The 12988-nt window shown below is 40.4% G+C and overlaps 1 protein-coding gene across 12 annotated transcripts in view; it reads left to right on the top strand.

Annotated features, from left to right (window-relative positions):
* The window catches only part of THRB (thyroid hormone receptor beta), a 376102-nt gene that overhangs the window by 338286 nt on the left and 24828 nt on the right, over positions 1-12988 (top strand). For all 12 annotated transcript variants that reach the window (XM_027584826.1, XM_027584830.1, XM_027584829.1 and 9 more), the window contains 3 exons: positions 2633-2733; positions 7922-8069; positions 10983-11188. In XM_027584826.1, coding sequence (XP_027440627.1) covers positions 2633-2733; positions 7922-8069; positions 10983-11188 — 455 coding nt within the window. The remainder of the gene's footprint in view (positions 1-2632; positions 2734-7921; positions 8070-10982; positions 11189-12988) is intronic.

Here is a 12988-nt window from a genome sequence, read left to right on the forward strand (position 1 = left end):
CAAATGTTTGTCAGATGGAACCATTCTCTTTTATTTCCTTCATTTCTTTGTTTTTGTAGTAACAGCTTTATTGAAACATATTCCACATACCATAGACCTCACACACTGAAAGTGCACAAAACATATCCATGAAAAACAATGGTTTTTCATTCAGTAGTTTTTAGTATATTCAGAGTTGTGCAACCATCAACACTATACAATTCCAGAACATTCTTGTCACCATGAAAAGAAACTCTGTACCCATTAGCAGTTACTCCCCATTACTCCCTCCCTCCAGGCCTTGTCATCCACTAATCCAATTTCTTTCTCTATGAATTTGCCTATTCTAGACATCTCATAGAAATGAAATCATACAACATCTGGGTACTTCATTCCTTCTCACAGCTGAATAAATTCCATTGTATGAATGTACTACCTTTTGTTTATCCATTCATCATTTGATGGGCATTTGGGTTGTTTCCATCCCTTGGATATTATGAATAATGCTGCTTTGAACATTCCTGTACAGGTTTGTGTGTGGACATGTATTTTCAGTTCTCTTGGGAACACACCTAGGAGTGGAATTGCTGGGTCATATGTAACTTTATGTTTAGCCTTTTGAGGAACTGCCAAACTATTTTCTAAGGCACATTTTACATTCTTACCAGCAACATATAAAGGTTCAGATTTCTCCATATCCTTACCAACATTTGTTATTGTCCACCATTTTTATTATAACCATACTAGAGGATGTTAATTGTGGTTTGGGCTTTGCATTTCCTTGTGGTGCTGTTCAGCATCTTTCATGTTCTTTCCTTCATCTTCACCTTTTCTTCTCTCGTTGAGGAATGACCAGGACTGGAAGTACAGAACTCAGTTTCCTACACGTGCGCGCCTACCAAGGGAAGAAACCATGCCTTACTTGTTTTTATATTCTCAGCACCAAGCACAGTGCTAAGCACATAGTACATGCTAAACAAATGTTTTCTGAATTTATGAATAGATGAATGATTGAATAAACACACAAATCATTCCAGTCCCCTTATTTTCTGTCCCAATCCCTCCCAGAATGCTCTTTTTAAAAATGTCTGATGGAAGTTTTGAAACTCTTGAAGTGAATTCAACAGATGACTCATGGTTTGCATGATGCAAAAGTAAACTAAGAAAAGCTGTGATATTTAAGAAGATAATCCTGTACATTACCGGATCTCACTCTGAAGTCATTTGTCTCCCTCCCAAGAAGGGCCATTTTTCTAAAATAAAGTCTGAGCAAAGTAATTTCTAAGAAATTGTGAAAAGGACTCATTTTCTTCTGTTTTCTTTGTGGATTTTTTTCTGAAATGTAAGCCCTCTGTGACCTAGTTTAATAAAAGATATAATAAAATGTCATGGTAGAGCATACAATAAATCATCTGTCATTTCACCCTGGCTAATCTTTATTGAAACCGTAAGAGTTTACCAAGTCAAAGAACTTCATAAGGGGCCATGATCTGGGAAAGGAATGATTTTGTTTTCTCAGCCTTTCCCTTCTCCACATCCCAACAAAGCAGACCTTATTTTGATTTCTGCACTCATCTAAAGATATGTGCTTCAATGGTAAACCACTGATACCATATGAAACTGAATTTGCCCCTTAGAATCAGTTTCTTGTGTTTGGACATTGTCTACAAGTGAAGGGGAAGAGGCAAAGACCGGTGGGAAGTAGGTTGCTTCTGTTTGGTTTTTAAACTTTAGTTTCCTGGGTCAAAGAATTTAAACTAATAAACCAAGAGTACACTAACAAAGAGAGTTATCATGGTTGGACTTTCTTTTTTTAATTAATAAATAGAGCCTCCATTATTTCACATCACCCAGAATTGTTGGGTTTTGTCTCATAACGGCACAACTTTACCAAAAGAAATTTTTTAGATGGCTTTGTTCATTCTACTTAAAGTTAACTGTCTATTTTTAGAAAAAGACAAGCATTACTTATACTAGAAGTTAGGAGATCTGGTTAGAAGATCTCTGCTTTAATTTCTAGTGTGACCCTCAGGAACGCCAAACAAACCTCTGAAAGTCTGTTCGCCTCAAAAGTAGTTGATGATCTCCGAGCTGTAAAGTTTTCTGAATTTATTGCATGGTGCCTTGATTCCAAAGTGGATCCAATCTTCTAAGAAAAAATTCTGAAAAAAAGGCTTGCAAAAGAGATTATGTTCTCCAGACCCGAGAGCACTCCAGATGTCTCAAATCTTGGCCTCTCTGTATGATTCATTGGCTCCAACAGTCTTCAGATATATTCCCACCTGCAGAGCAAGAATGATCACACCTATTTCTAAGGCATTCTGAAATCCTGCGCCTCCTATCCAACTCTATACGTATGAGAGAATATAGCGGATAAGTATAAGATACGAGAGGAAGTATATGAAGTCAGGGAAAGACTTCAAATTTTTTCTTGTTAAATATTTTCTTTACCTTTTATATTTAAAACTAAAGGATGACAAGATGTAAACGCTAAAGCACAAATTGGATTAAAGTGTATAAAACAATTTGGTCCTGCCTCCTCCCTCATGCGCTTTATCTCCTGTCCTCCTTTTATCCTCTGCCAGGCTATGGTGTGTCTTTGACTTTAGCGTGATATTTTCTCCTCACATTCCTCTTTTTTCCTTCTTCACAGGGTACATCCCCAGTTATTTAGACAAGGACGAGCTATGTGTAGTGTGTGGTGACAAAGCCACTGGGTATCACTACCGCTGCATCACGTGTGAAGGCTGCAAGGTAATTGCCCTGGGACCAGTGAGCTCAGAGCTCAGCCCAGCTCTAGTCCCCCTCCCAGGTTTCCACCAGAATGCAACATGACGTTTAAGTTCAAATTAGAACCAAATTCCAACATTCACGGCTTGTGATCATCCACAGCCTGTGTGTGGCTGTCCTCCTCAATTTTTGGCATGTTTAAGAACTGAATTTTTTTCCCCAAATCAACAATAACTAAATGGATTTGCAAGAGTGTAATGTCTGGCTTTTAAGACAGGGAGAGAAGTAATAAGATGAAAAGAAATTACTATTCCCTCTGTGAATTTAAAAATGCATAGATATTTTATAATATATTAGCCCAAGAAATAACGATTTCTCCTCTTGTTTTATCTCCAGTGGTTAAGGACACAGAACGTACCCTACCACACGCTATTAATCTGAGTAAATATGCCCACTTTTGTTTATTTTTTTAATATGCTCACTTTTAAGGGTTCCATTAGAGAGTATCTTTGAGGCTACTTAGATTCAATTATGTTCTGAAATTATCCAAATTGGCTTTCTGCACAGCCTTCAGCCAGTAAGTGAATTCTGGACATCCATCAGCTAATTTTATGCTCTACAGACCCATCTACAGGAGATTCTTGACAAAAATACACCCATGATCAACAGTTCACTTCCCGAAAGTGAGCCTAAATTTGCCTACTTACACTCTTCATCATCAAAATTAAGATGAATTTTCTGGCAAATATCTTTTGGTCCAACAACCTAGCCTAGAAAATAAAGTCTACTATAAAAACAAATAAAGCTCAACCCAGTGCTAGATCCAGCGTTCAGCTAATGTTTTATAAATGAGGAAGTATATTAAGTCAGGGAAAGACTTCTTAAATGTTTACTTGCTAAATGTTTTATTTACTTTTTATATTTAAAACCAAATGATCCCAAGATGTAAATCCTAAGGCAAAGATTGTATTAAACTGCATAAAACAATTCAGTCTTCCCTCCTCTGTCACCCACCTCACCTCCTCCTCTCTGTTCCCCTCCTTCAACTACCCCCGTTTCCTCCTAACCCTTGACCCTGAACCCCAAAAATCAGCATGGTAGCTTGGTTTCAAGGTAAGATGCCCCATTTCTTAATTCGGAAACACTTAGCAGAAGCCTGCTGTAAGTGTTGAAATGATACAGCCATGGGAATCAGGACACATGAGGGCGTTTCTAAGTTCCCAAGGCCCTGTATCTGCAAGATTTTTGTAATGTGGTGTAGTGTGCTCTCATTCATCCAGACACCTTTGATCTGGAATTTGTACCTTTTAAAAAAGATTGTACTAAATATTGCTATTACATCCATGAAAATAATCTTAAGGAGTTTAATGGAACCAAATACAAGTAAGTCCTGACTGTTTATTAATTGGGGGACTTGCAGACTGTCTCTTGAAAGCACAGTTTTATTGGCTTGACTTGGAAGTAATAACACTGTATTACTTTAGATATACTCTCTCTATAAGCTCAGTAATTCAAACAGACCTTTTTTCTAAAGCAGCTCCAATTCATAAAGCTTTGCCTACCTGATGATGTAGCATTGAGCATTGAGATTCTTTCAAATCAGTTCCTAATGGTAAATTTTGAATTCTGGGAGAGACTCTAATGAAAATTCCATTTAATACTCAACTCCCAAAGTGACTCTAAAGACCAAATGTGCCTTACAGAGAACTTAATGCTTATTAGTGATTGACTTAAACAAATGGAGAATCAAGCCCATTAACCCGTGTCCCTGCCTCATGTATGTCTTCATGATGATCAGGAAATCCATTAGCCTCTTTTTCCAAGATCACAGCATGTTTGGGTCCTGATTCAACTGAGGTTTACCTAAAAGAAGAAATCATGTAGCAAAAAGCTGGATTTTTTTCAGCCTCTGTCCCTTTATCTCAGATCAGAATCCTGTTTCTAGAATTGCCTCCATCATAAAATCAGAAAGCAGCTTTCCTGGGGTAATTATGCAGATCATGCATTTAATATAAAGACAAAGTATCTTAGAAAAAGACAATGGAGTTTTTCAAATGAAACACAGTTTTTAAGAGTGGCCAAAGATAAAAAAGTTTATGCTTCACATACTGTTTATTCAAACTGGCCCTTTAAAAATATTTCTACCCCACACTTGCAGTGTACATGTCTTTTTTGCCCATTTTTGCCCTGAAGACAGCAAAAATCTTTTGGAGCTGTTCTGTCTGTTTTGATGAGCCAGTTTTTTATAGAAAGAATGTTGATACTTCCCCACAACAAACTATTTTTTTAAGAAAGATTCATAGCTTATAGCAGTTGCCCAAATATTGACACTTAGCTCCTTATCACACTAATCAGGGCATCATCTAGAACCACTAAGAAGTGGATCCAGTTCTTCTCAAAATGCAGAGAAACATGTCTGATGTTGATTAATAAAAGCAAAACCTCTCCTCACCAACAAATAATTAATGAAATACATGGCCTTACTTAGTCCCTGGGACATGTCTTTTGTTAGCTCACCTCTAAAAAGATTTTTGTAGGTAGACTATATTAAATATTTTCTATTCGGTTCACTTCCAGAAGTTAATTTTTGTCACTTTTTAAAATTAAGGGATCTAGGGGCACCTGGGTGGCTCAGTCGTTAAGCGTCTGCCTTCGGCTCAGGTCAATGATCCCGGGGTCCTGGGATCGAGCCCCGCATCGGGCTCCCTGCTCAGTGGGAAGCCTGCTTCTCCCTCTCCCACTTCCCCTGCTTGTGTTCCCTCTCTCCCTGTGTCTCTCTCTGTCAAATAAATAAATAAAATCTTTAAAAAATAAAAATTAAAATAATAATAATAAAAGTAAGGGATCTAGCACCTTTACATTTACTCAAATGAAGTGATCCCTCATCATGTGTCAAATATCCTTTTATTATAACTTAGGGGAAGCCAACATCTTAAAGGGGATTTGGTCCATGAAGCACCCGAGAAAAGTCATCAGAGAGAAGCCATAGAAAAAATGGTACTATGAATAGCAGAGCCTGCTACCCCAACACCTTTCTCAACATAAGCAAAGTATAAATTATTTCATTCATTCCATTTAAAGGCTCACAGAGTAGCCTTTTTGGAAAAATGAGTGTTACTCCAGTGTCTGGTGTACCATAGCTCCTTCTCTCCTTAGCATTGTCGGACTCTTTAGTCTGCTCCCCGCTTCTAGAACATGAGTCAGCGTCCAAGTATGTGTGAGAAAAGGGTCTCCCCCAACAACTTTCCTATCCTCCTGGCAGCACACATTCTCCCTGATGCCCTGGACTTTGGTGCTGCCACCTCTGGGGAAACTCTGCCTTCTCCAGAAGGAGGTATGCTACCCAGCCGCTCTCCTCCCTGTCTGTGACACATGTCTTCTTGCCAGGAATCTCTAGGGGTTTTTTTGCTCTCCAGGCAGGGATGACCCATGAAGGGTGGGTTGGAGAGAGGGCCGCAGAGGTAGAGTAGGGAGGTTCACAGGGCAGCTTGTCTTTCAGTGCTGTGGCATGCCCTGACATTCATGCTCTAGCAGAATGAGCCCACCTTGAATACCCAGGGAAACACACTGCCAGCATGAAAAGACCTGCCTATGTGTGATTGAGTGAATCTTATAACACGATAGCAACATCATTCAAACTAATGGATGTAAGTGTTTAAGGATACAAAACCCGAATAATAATGCGGCCGTTTTCCTGTTAGACCTTGAACATTAGAAATGATAAGGGATTTACTCACATGTCCCCAATCAAGTTCGTTAGTTTCAGTCATGGCTGTCATTTTTCTGTTTTATCCTGCTTTGCCCAATATAAAATTCTACCTTTGACTTTTTCATTATAAGGTAGAGAGCTCTTATGTCTGAGTGAATATGCAAGTGGTATATGTACCTAATCAAAGCCAAGGAAAGTTAAATAGGATCATTCAAATTTGGCTTTAATCTAGGCCAACTGGTATGTCAGTCCCTATTTATGTAACAAAGTTAGAGGTCCCTTTAAGCTTGAGTAGACAGTATCCTTCAACATTTGTTTTTGCCTTGCTAGTCTACTAAAACAAATAAAGGTGCTATTTATAATCTGTTCCTCTAAAACATTTAAATAATACAGTAAAATTGGATTCAGTTTATATCATATAAGCAATTAGGTAAATAAGACTTGGAGTCTGACTCCTCAGCTCTAGGCTGAGTTCCCAGTGTACTTACCACATGATTTGGGGCAAGTGATTTAACCTGTCAGAGGCTTAGTTTTTTAATACCTACCGTGGAGATGTTAAGAGTACCTACTTCATAAGGTTGTAGAAGAGACAGAGGATATGGAAGGTGTCTACAGCGCTTTGCAATGTGCCCCTTACAGTAAGGGCACGCTTTCTGCCATCATGAGTGCTACGATATAGAAGCACCATTGCCAAGACAGGAGTACCATGTCCAAGAAGGTTCTGCTAGAACACCCCTTTGAGAAGGTTTATGTCACCTAAACCTGGACTACATGGCATCCTCAGCAGCCTTTACGGTGGCCCTCTCCCATGCCTTAAGAAAGGAAGACCCCTACTGAACCTCAGGGAGTATGTCTACCAACTGGAGAGGAAGAGCACTATGAAAGGAAAAACCCTAATGCAGTGAGCACTGAGAAAAATTGGGCAGAGAGTCTTGAATTTTCTACTCCCCAAGTACTATTGTTTCAAGGGTTATCTGAGCTGGCCATGGGCATTTCAAGAGTTAAAATCAAGAACTAAACTAAATCTCTAAAGGCTGTTTAATTACTAAATAATTGAATTATTAATTAATAGAGTATCACAAGTATCCAGCTCCTTTATTCTCCAGTACAAAGTGTAGCAAGGTTCTTCTTAACTTAACAGCTTAACTTAACGACACAATTACGGCACTCTATGAAATGAAATAATATAATTTATTTATATTACTCAGTGTTTAGAAAAAATAAAAATGAACACTAGATTTTCCCATTAACCTCTTTTCCTTACTAAATGCCAAAAAGATACTGACTCTGTCTGTAGGCCTAGACATTTCCTTCAGCTCCGATTTAGAATTCTTTAGATTCAGTTTGGGCTAATTGTCCTATATGTGAATAGGTAGGAGCTACAGGCCCGTACACAGGTAAGGTCCAAAACTATCCATCACAGTTATATGGACACAACATTCTGGAGTCATTTATTTCTAGAAAATATGAAACTGCTGTCTTGGGTCTTTCTTTCCCATGTAGGGTTTCTTTAGAAGAACCATTCAGAAAAATCTCCATCCATCCTATTCCTGTAAATATGAAGGAAAATGCGTCATAGACAAAGTTACAAGAAATCAGTGCCAGGAATGTCGCTTTAAAAAATGCATCTATGTTGGCATGGCAACAGATTGTAAGTAATCTTCTTCCTTTGTTTCATATTCAAGGAGTGTTCATTGGGGAAAGATCTGATTCAAGGAGATCAACCAGGCAGAAAAGAAAGCAGGAACCCATGTAGGTAGAGAGAAGATACCTAGCGCTCCCACAGACCCCTCACTCCCAGCTACTGCTGGGTGGGTTTCCATCCTACCCCTTCCCTATCAACTTCTAACTCTCAAAGTATCCAGATTACACGTGAGGGGGAGTGATTCAATTATCCTTATCACATTTGCAGGACTGTCAGCAATACTCTGTTCACAACAGATTACGAATGAGCGGTCATGTCCAGTCCCCTTGATAAGGCATAGTTTTATGTATGACATTCGTGTGGTGAGGGCCTCATGGACTAGTCCTGATACTTTTCAAAAGCAGAGACAGGAATTTATTTTGTGGACATTTTTGGAGATGGGGCACTGGCAGAAAACATCATGTTCAGTAATTTTTGAAGAATGTGAAGTCGAGTGCTATCGCATGAGTCATCCTGCCGTTGGTTGTTTGTTATATTTTTAGCCCATAAAAACATTCTAAGCTCCAGTCCTCCTACCCAATTTTCAAAGTGCCACAGCATATGGTGGTGAGATTAGCCACTGGAGTCTCTTCTTCCCGCACCGTGCAAGGGATTTACACCAGTCACTTTAATTAATCTAATAATAAAGTAAGAATTGTGTCATTCAGAATGTGTGGCCTCCGTTTTGCCAGGCATCAGGCTTAATGGTTTCTATTGGCATAAGTGTTCTGCACCTCAATGAAAATTTCCAACTTTTAGTTTAAAAAGAAGAAGAAAAAGAAAGCAAAAAAAAAAAAAAAAAAGGAAAGAAAGAAGAAAAGAATGCAATGAGGGTTTTCCTCAGGAAAGAGGAAATAATCACAGCTCACATTTATGTGAGAAACAGGGTACTCTGAGCTAGAACAACAACAACAACAACAAAAAGTCTGTGAAATGTCCTGCTTTGCCCAATAAAGTAGACAGAATGGGGAATCTTTAAAAAAGGAGGAGGGTTGTGTGAAGGGTTTAGGCTGGAAATCCTGGGTTAATCCCCACTTCTAGCTGAGTGTGTTGTCTTCATCTTTTAAAGATTTTTAGCCATTGCCAACAATATGCCTGATAAGGATATGTGAAAATGATTGACTAGAACCAAATATTTAGATGTGTCACCATAAGGGACGGTTACTGTTGTGTCCGTATCATTGTTTGATTGAGAAGTTAAAAATAGGAATGTTTATAAGGTTAAAAAAGCTCAGTGTTAATCTGGCCTGGGTGGAAATTAATTTTGAACGCGCCCTGCAAGGCATTATAAGAGCTCAGGCTTTATAATCAGAAAAACTGTTGGGAGTCCCGTATCTGCCACTTACTAGCTGTGTGACCATCAGACCTAACCTCGGGTTTCCCTTCGGTGAAATCATCACCTACCTTGCAAGTTGTTTTCAGGACTAAATTAGATAATGCATGTCAAATGCCACAATCCCTGGCATAGAGGAAGCATTTGGGAAAGGAGGCTATGAGTAGAGTCCACTCCTCATCCCCCCTTTAATAAGGGAACCAAAGTGACCTAACGGGGCTCATTCACATTTCCCACATTTGCCATCATTCACGGGATTTGGATGATCCAATCCAACCTGGATGACCTGGGGTTTCATTATTCTGTTTGTGGATTAGCTGAGTACTTTTGGTTCTCTTCCTCCTGCTATGCTTGCTTTTTTTCTTTTCCTACCAGGTCACACCTTCATCAAGAAATGGCCCTAGGACAATGATGTTGTAGAACTGGAATCAGGAGTCCTAGGTCTTGCCTTGGCTCTGCCATGAACTTGCTGTGTGACTTTTAGGCAAGTCATGATCTCTCTGGATCAACTTCCTCCTCTGTGAAAGGAGGGAGTTGGGCTAGATAATACCGAAGGTTCTTTCCAGTTCTAAAATACTATGACTCGGTAGCATAAAACCTGAGCCTTTCCATTCCATTGATGGTTACTAAGAGTCTGGTAAAATGGTTTTGTTTTGGAAAATAACCCAGAAGTAGATGTTTCTTGTTATCTGCCCTTCTTATGTCCCTTTTGCATAAGTGGTAAAAGTCATGGCTCTATTTACTGACCACTTGTAGTACATTAGCACATTGAATACCCTGTGAGGGGGGATTGTTGATCCCGTTTTATACAGGAAGAAATGAAAGCTCAAAGAGCCTAAGCAACTTGCCAGAGGTCACACAGCTAGAATGTGGTAGTGTCAGGATTCAAACCCAGCTCTTTCTAGATTCCAAAGCCTGGGCTCTTTAACCACCATTGAGGGTAGACCAGGTAGAGACTAGAGCAAAGTGAGTACCTGGGCAGCCTGAGATAGGCCGAGCCTCATTCCAATGAACCCTTGAGGGAACTAATAAAGAGTTGGGGTCCTTTTTATCTGAGGAAGAGATCATTAGCCTCCTGTTTACCGTTCCAGAACTTTAATTTGAAGTTCATGTTACTAAGAGCCATTTGAGGGCAAGAGAGGAGGAACAGAGATCCTAAGAGTGAATCCAGATGATTGGCTATAGTCTCATATTGACTGAATATAGACTCATCTGGGACCTACCCCATGGGTAGGACAGATTTTACCTCCCTCTGCTTCCTTCTTCTTTAGAGTCACCTTCTGTGGGGTTGGGATGCCCATTGTCCAGCTTCACCCAGAGCTTTGTTTTGAAAAGCTGGCCGGACATTGGGAGTTTGGCACTAGGTCTCATGTCAGACCATAGCTAGTCAATGGCAGTTTGCTGCCGAGGGGAGAAAATACCCCAGTGTGACCCACCCTGCAGGACGTGCTCAGCCATCTGCACGTGGGTGGTCCGGGGAATACGTGCAGTCTGCCACGTGTCTGCGAGTGTCCGTGTGTTTTGTCTCATCTTTCCTCTTCTCCCAGTGGTACTGGATGACAGCAAGAGGCTGGCGAAGAGGAAGCTGATTGAGGAGAACCGGGAGAAGAGACGGCGGGAAGAGCTGCAGAAATCCATCGGGCACAAGCCGGAGCCCACGGACGAGGAGTGGGAGCTCATCAAAACTGTCACTGAAGCCCATGTGGCCACCAATGCCCAAGGCAGCCACTGGAAGCAGAAACGGAAATTCCTGGTGAGGCTCCCTGGCACAGCTAAATATCAGCTGCATGCTCCACATTTTCTCCTTCAGCTCACTCAGTCCTCATCACCCTGGTGGGATGCTGGTGTGACTGCCCCCATTTTACTGATAGGGAAACTGCATTCCCAAGAAGTCAAGTGACTTGCAGAGTCAGGATTTGAATCCAGGGCTGTCTAAGAACAAAGGTCACTCCTTTCAGCTGTTGCTTGTGAGTCACTAAATTTTAAGTAGTTTCTTAGGCCACATAATCTGTTTGCTTTTGCTGTTAATAAGGCCAGCCTTAAATCAACTGATCAGTAACATTCTTTACCTGTCAGCTTTCCCCTTTTACACCCATTTCTTCTCCCAGATGCCCATTTATATAGTTAGTCCTCTAAACTCACCCCAAGATATCCCCTTTAGAACAATCCCTAGGATGAAGTATCCCATATCTCAAATGTATTTTTATGTCAACAGAAGTCAAAATGTTTAGCTTAAAATAAATGAACTTGAGTCCAGGAAGACGAGGGGAATGGGAGTAGGGAGGGTGTTTGGGGGTGGAGATATACAGAGAAAACAGGCCTTTGTGGGCCCTTGGAAGATCAATGTTTGATGTTTTTATAAAAACTAACCACTGTGAAAGTCCTTCCCATTCATTTCTCCTTTGGACCTCACAATGCTTTGGGTTAGGCTGGAATTACTATCCCCATTTTACAGATATGCAAACCAAACCAAAGGCCTTATTTAGTTCACCCAAGTTCACACTACTAAAAAGTGGCAGCCAAGCTTAGAAGTCCAGGCTGTCCACCCACCTCACCAGATGGACTACCCCACCCCACCACCACCAGCTGGTGTTTGACCATCTCAGAAACTGACCTTGCCACTTCCAGGCCTGATTTCAGAGTAGTGACCGAGCTGAATTTCAAATAAAGTGGAAGATTTGGGGCACATCTGGACTTCTAAGGAACTTTACACTTCAGTTTTCTCTACTCCAAAAAGAGAATGAATACTAGTCTAACTAAAACCATTTCAGTGGTCACAAGGGTGCTTCCTTCCAGACTCTAAAGGTTTGCTCTTTTGTTTACAAAAAAACATTTATTGAGCAGCTACTGTATGCTAGGAAGTGAATAAGTCAGCTCTATTCTGGTGGAGGGAGAAAAACAGTAAGGATTAAATAAACAAGATGAATACAGGTGGTGGCATGTGCAGTGAGGAAAACAAACATCATGATGGGACAGAGTGATAGAGAACTGGAAGTGGAGAGACTTCCCTTCTCTGACAGGGTGGTCAGAAAGTCTCCCTGGGGAGGTGACATGAGCTGTGTCTGAAAGCTAAGAAACAAATTCTATATGGTAAAATCCAGTCAGATCTCTTTATGCCTTGTGGTCTCTTTAGCAAAGATGATACTATTGCTAATGATTAAAACCAGGGCTGCACCTTTAGCTCAAAGGCTCCTAATGCTTTTCATCAGTCTGATCATCTACAAAAAGAACCGAAGAAAGTATGGCACAGGATGATTTGCCATTAGTTTTTTTTGTCAGGGCCATGAGGTTATCCAGGAACAAGAGTTCTCTTTGGGAAGCTGACTTTTACAGAGCAACTGTTTTATCCACCTGTCTCCCCTCCTCAGTGGAGCCAATGTGAAATGTATATTTTGTAGATCCTTGATCTGTTTAAGAAATTGTCCCTCTTGGTCCAAATACAAAGAACTGCTTCTCCTGGCCATTTTTTCTTAGAGTGGTGCTGGGGTCACAGTCCCATCTGTCTCTACAATGAGCTTCATTTCTATAAGTCAATCCCCTTCCATGACTGGGA

Source organism: Zalophus californianus, chromosome 1 (assembly GCF_009762305.2).
Source record: "Zalophus californianus isolate mZalCal1 chromosome 1, mZalCal1.pri.v2, whole genome shotgun sequence".
Lineage (NCBI taxonomy): Eukaryota > Metazoa > Chordata > Mammalia > Carnivora > Otariidae > Zalophus > Zalophus californianus.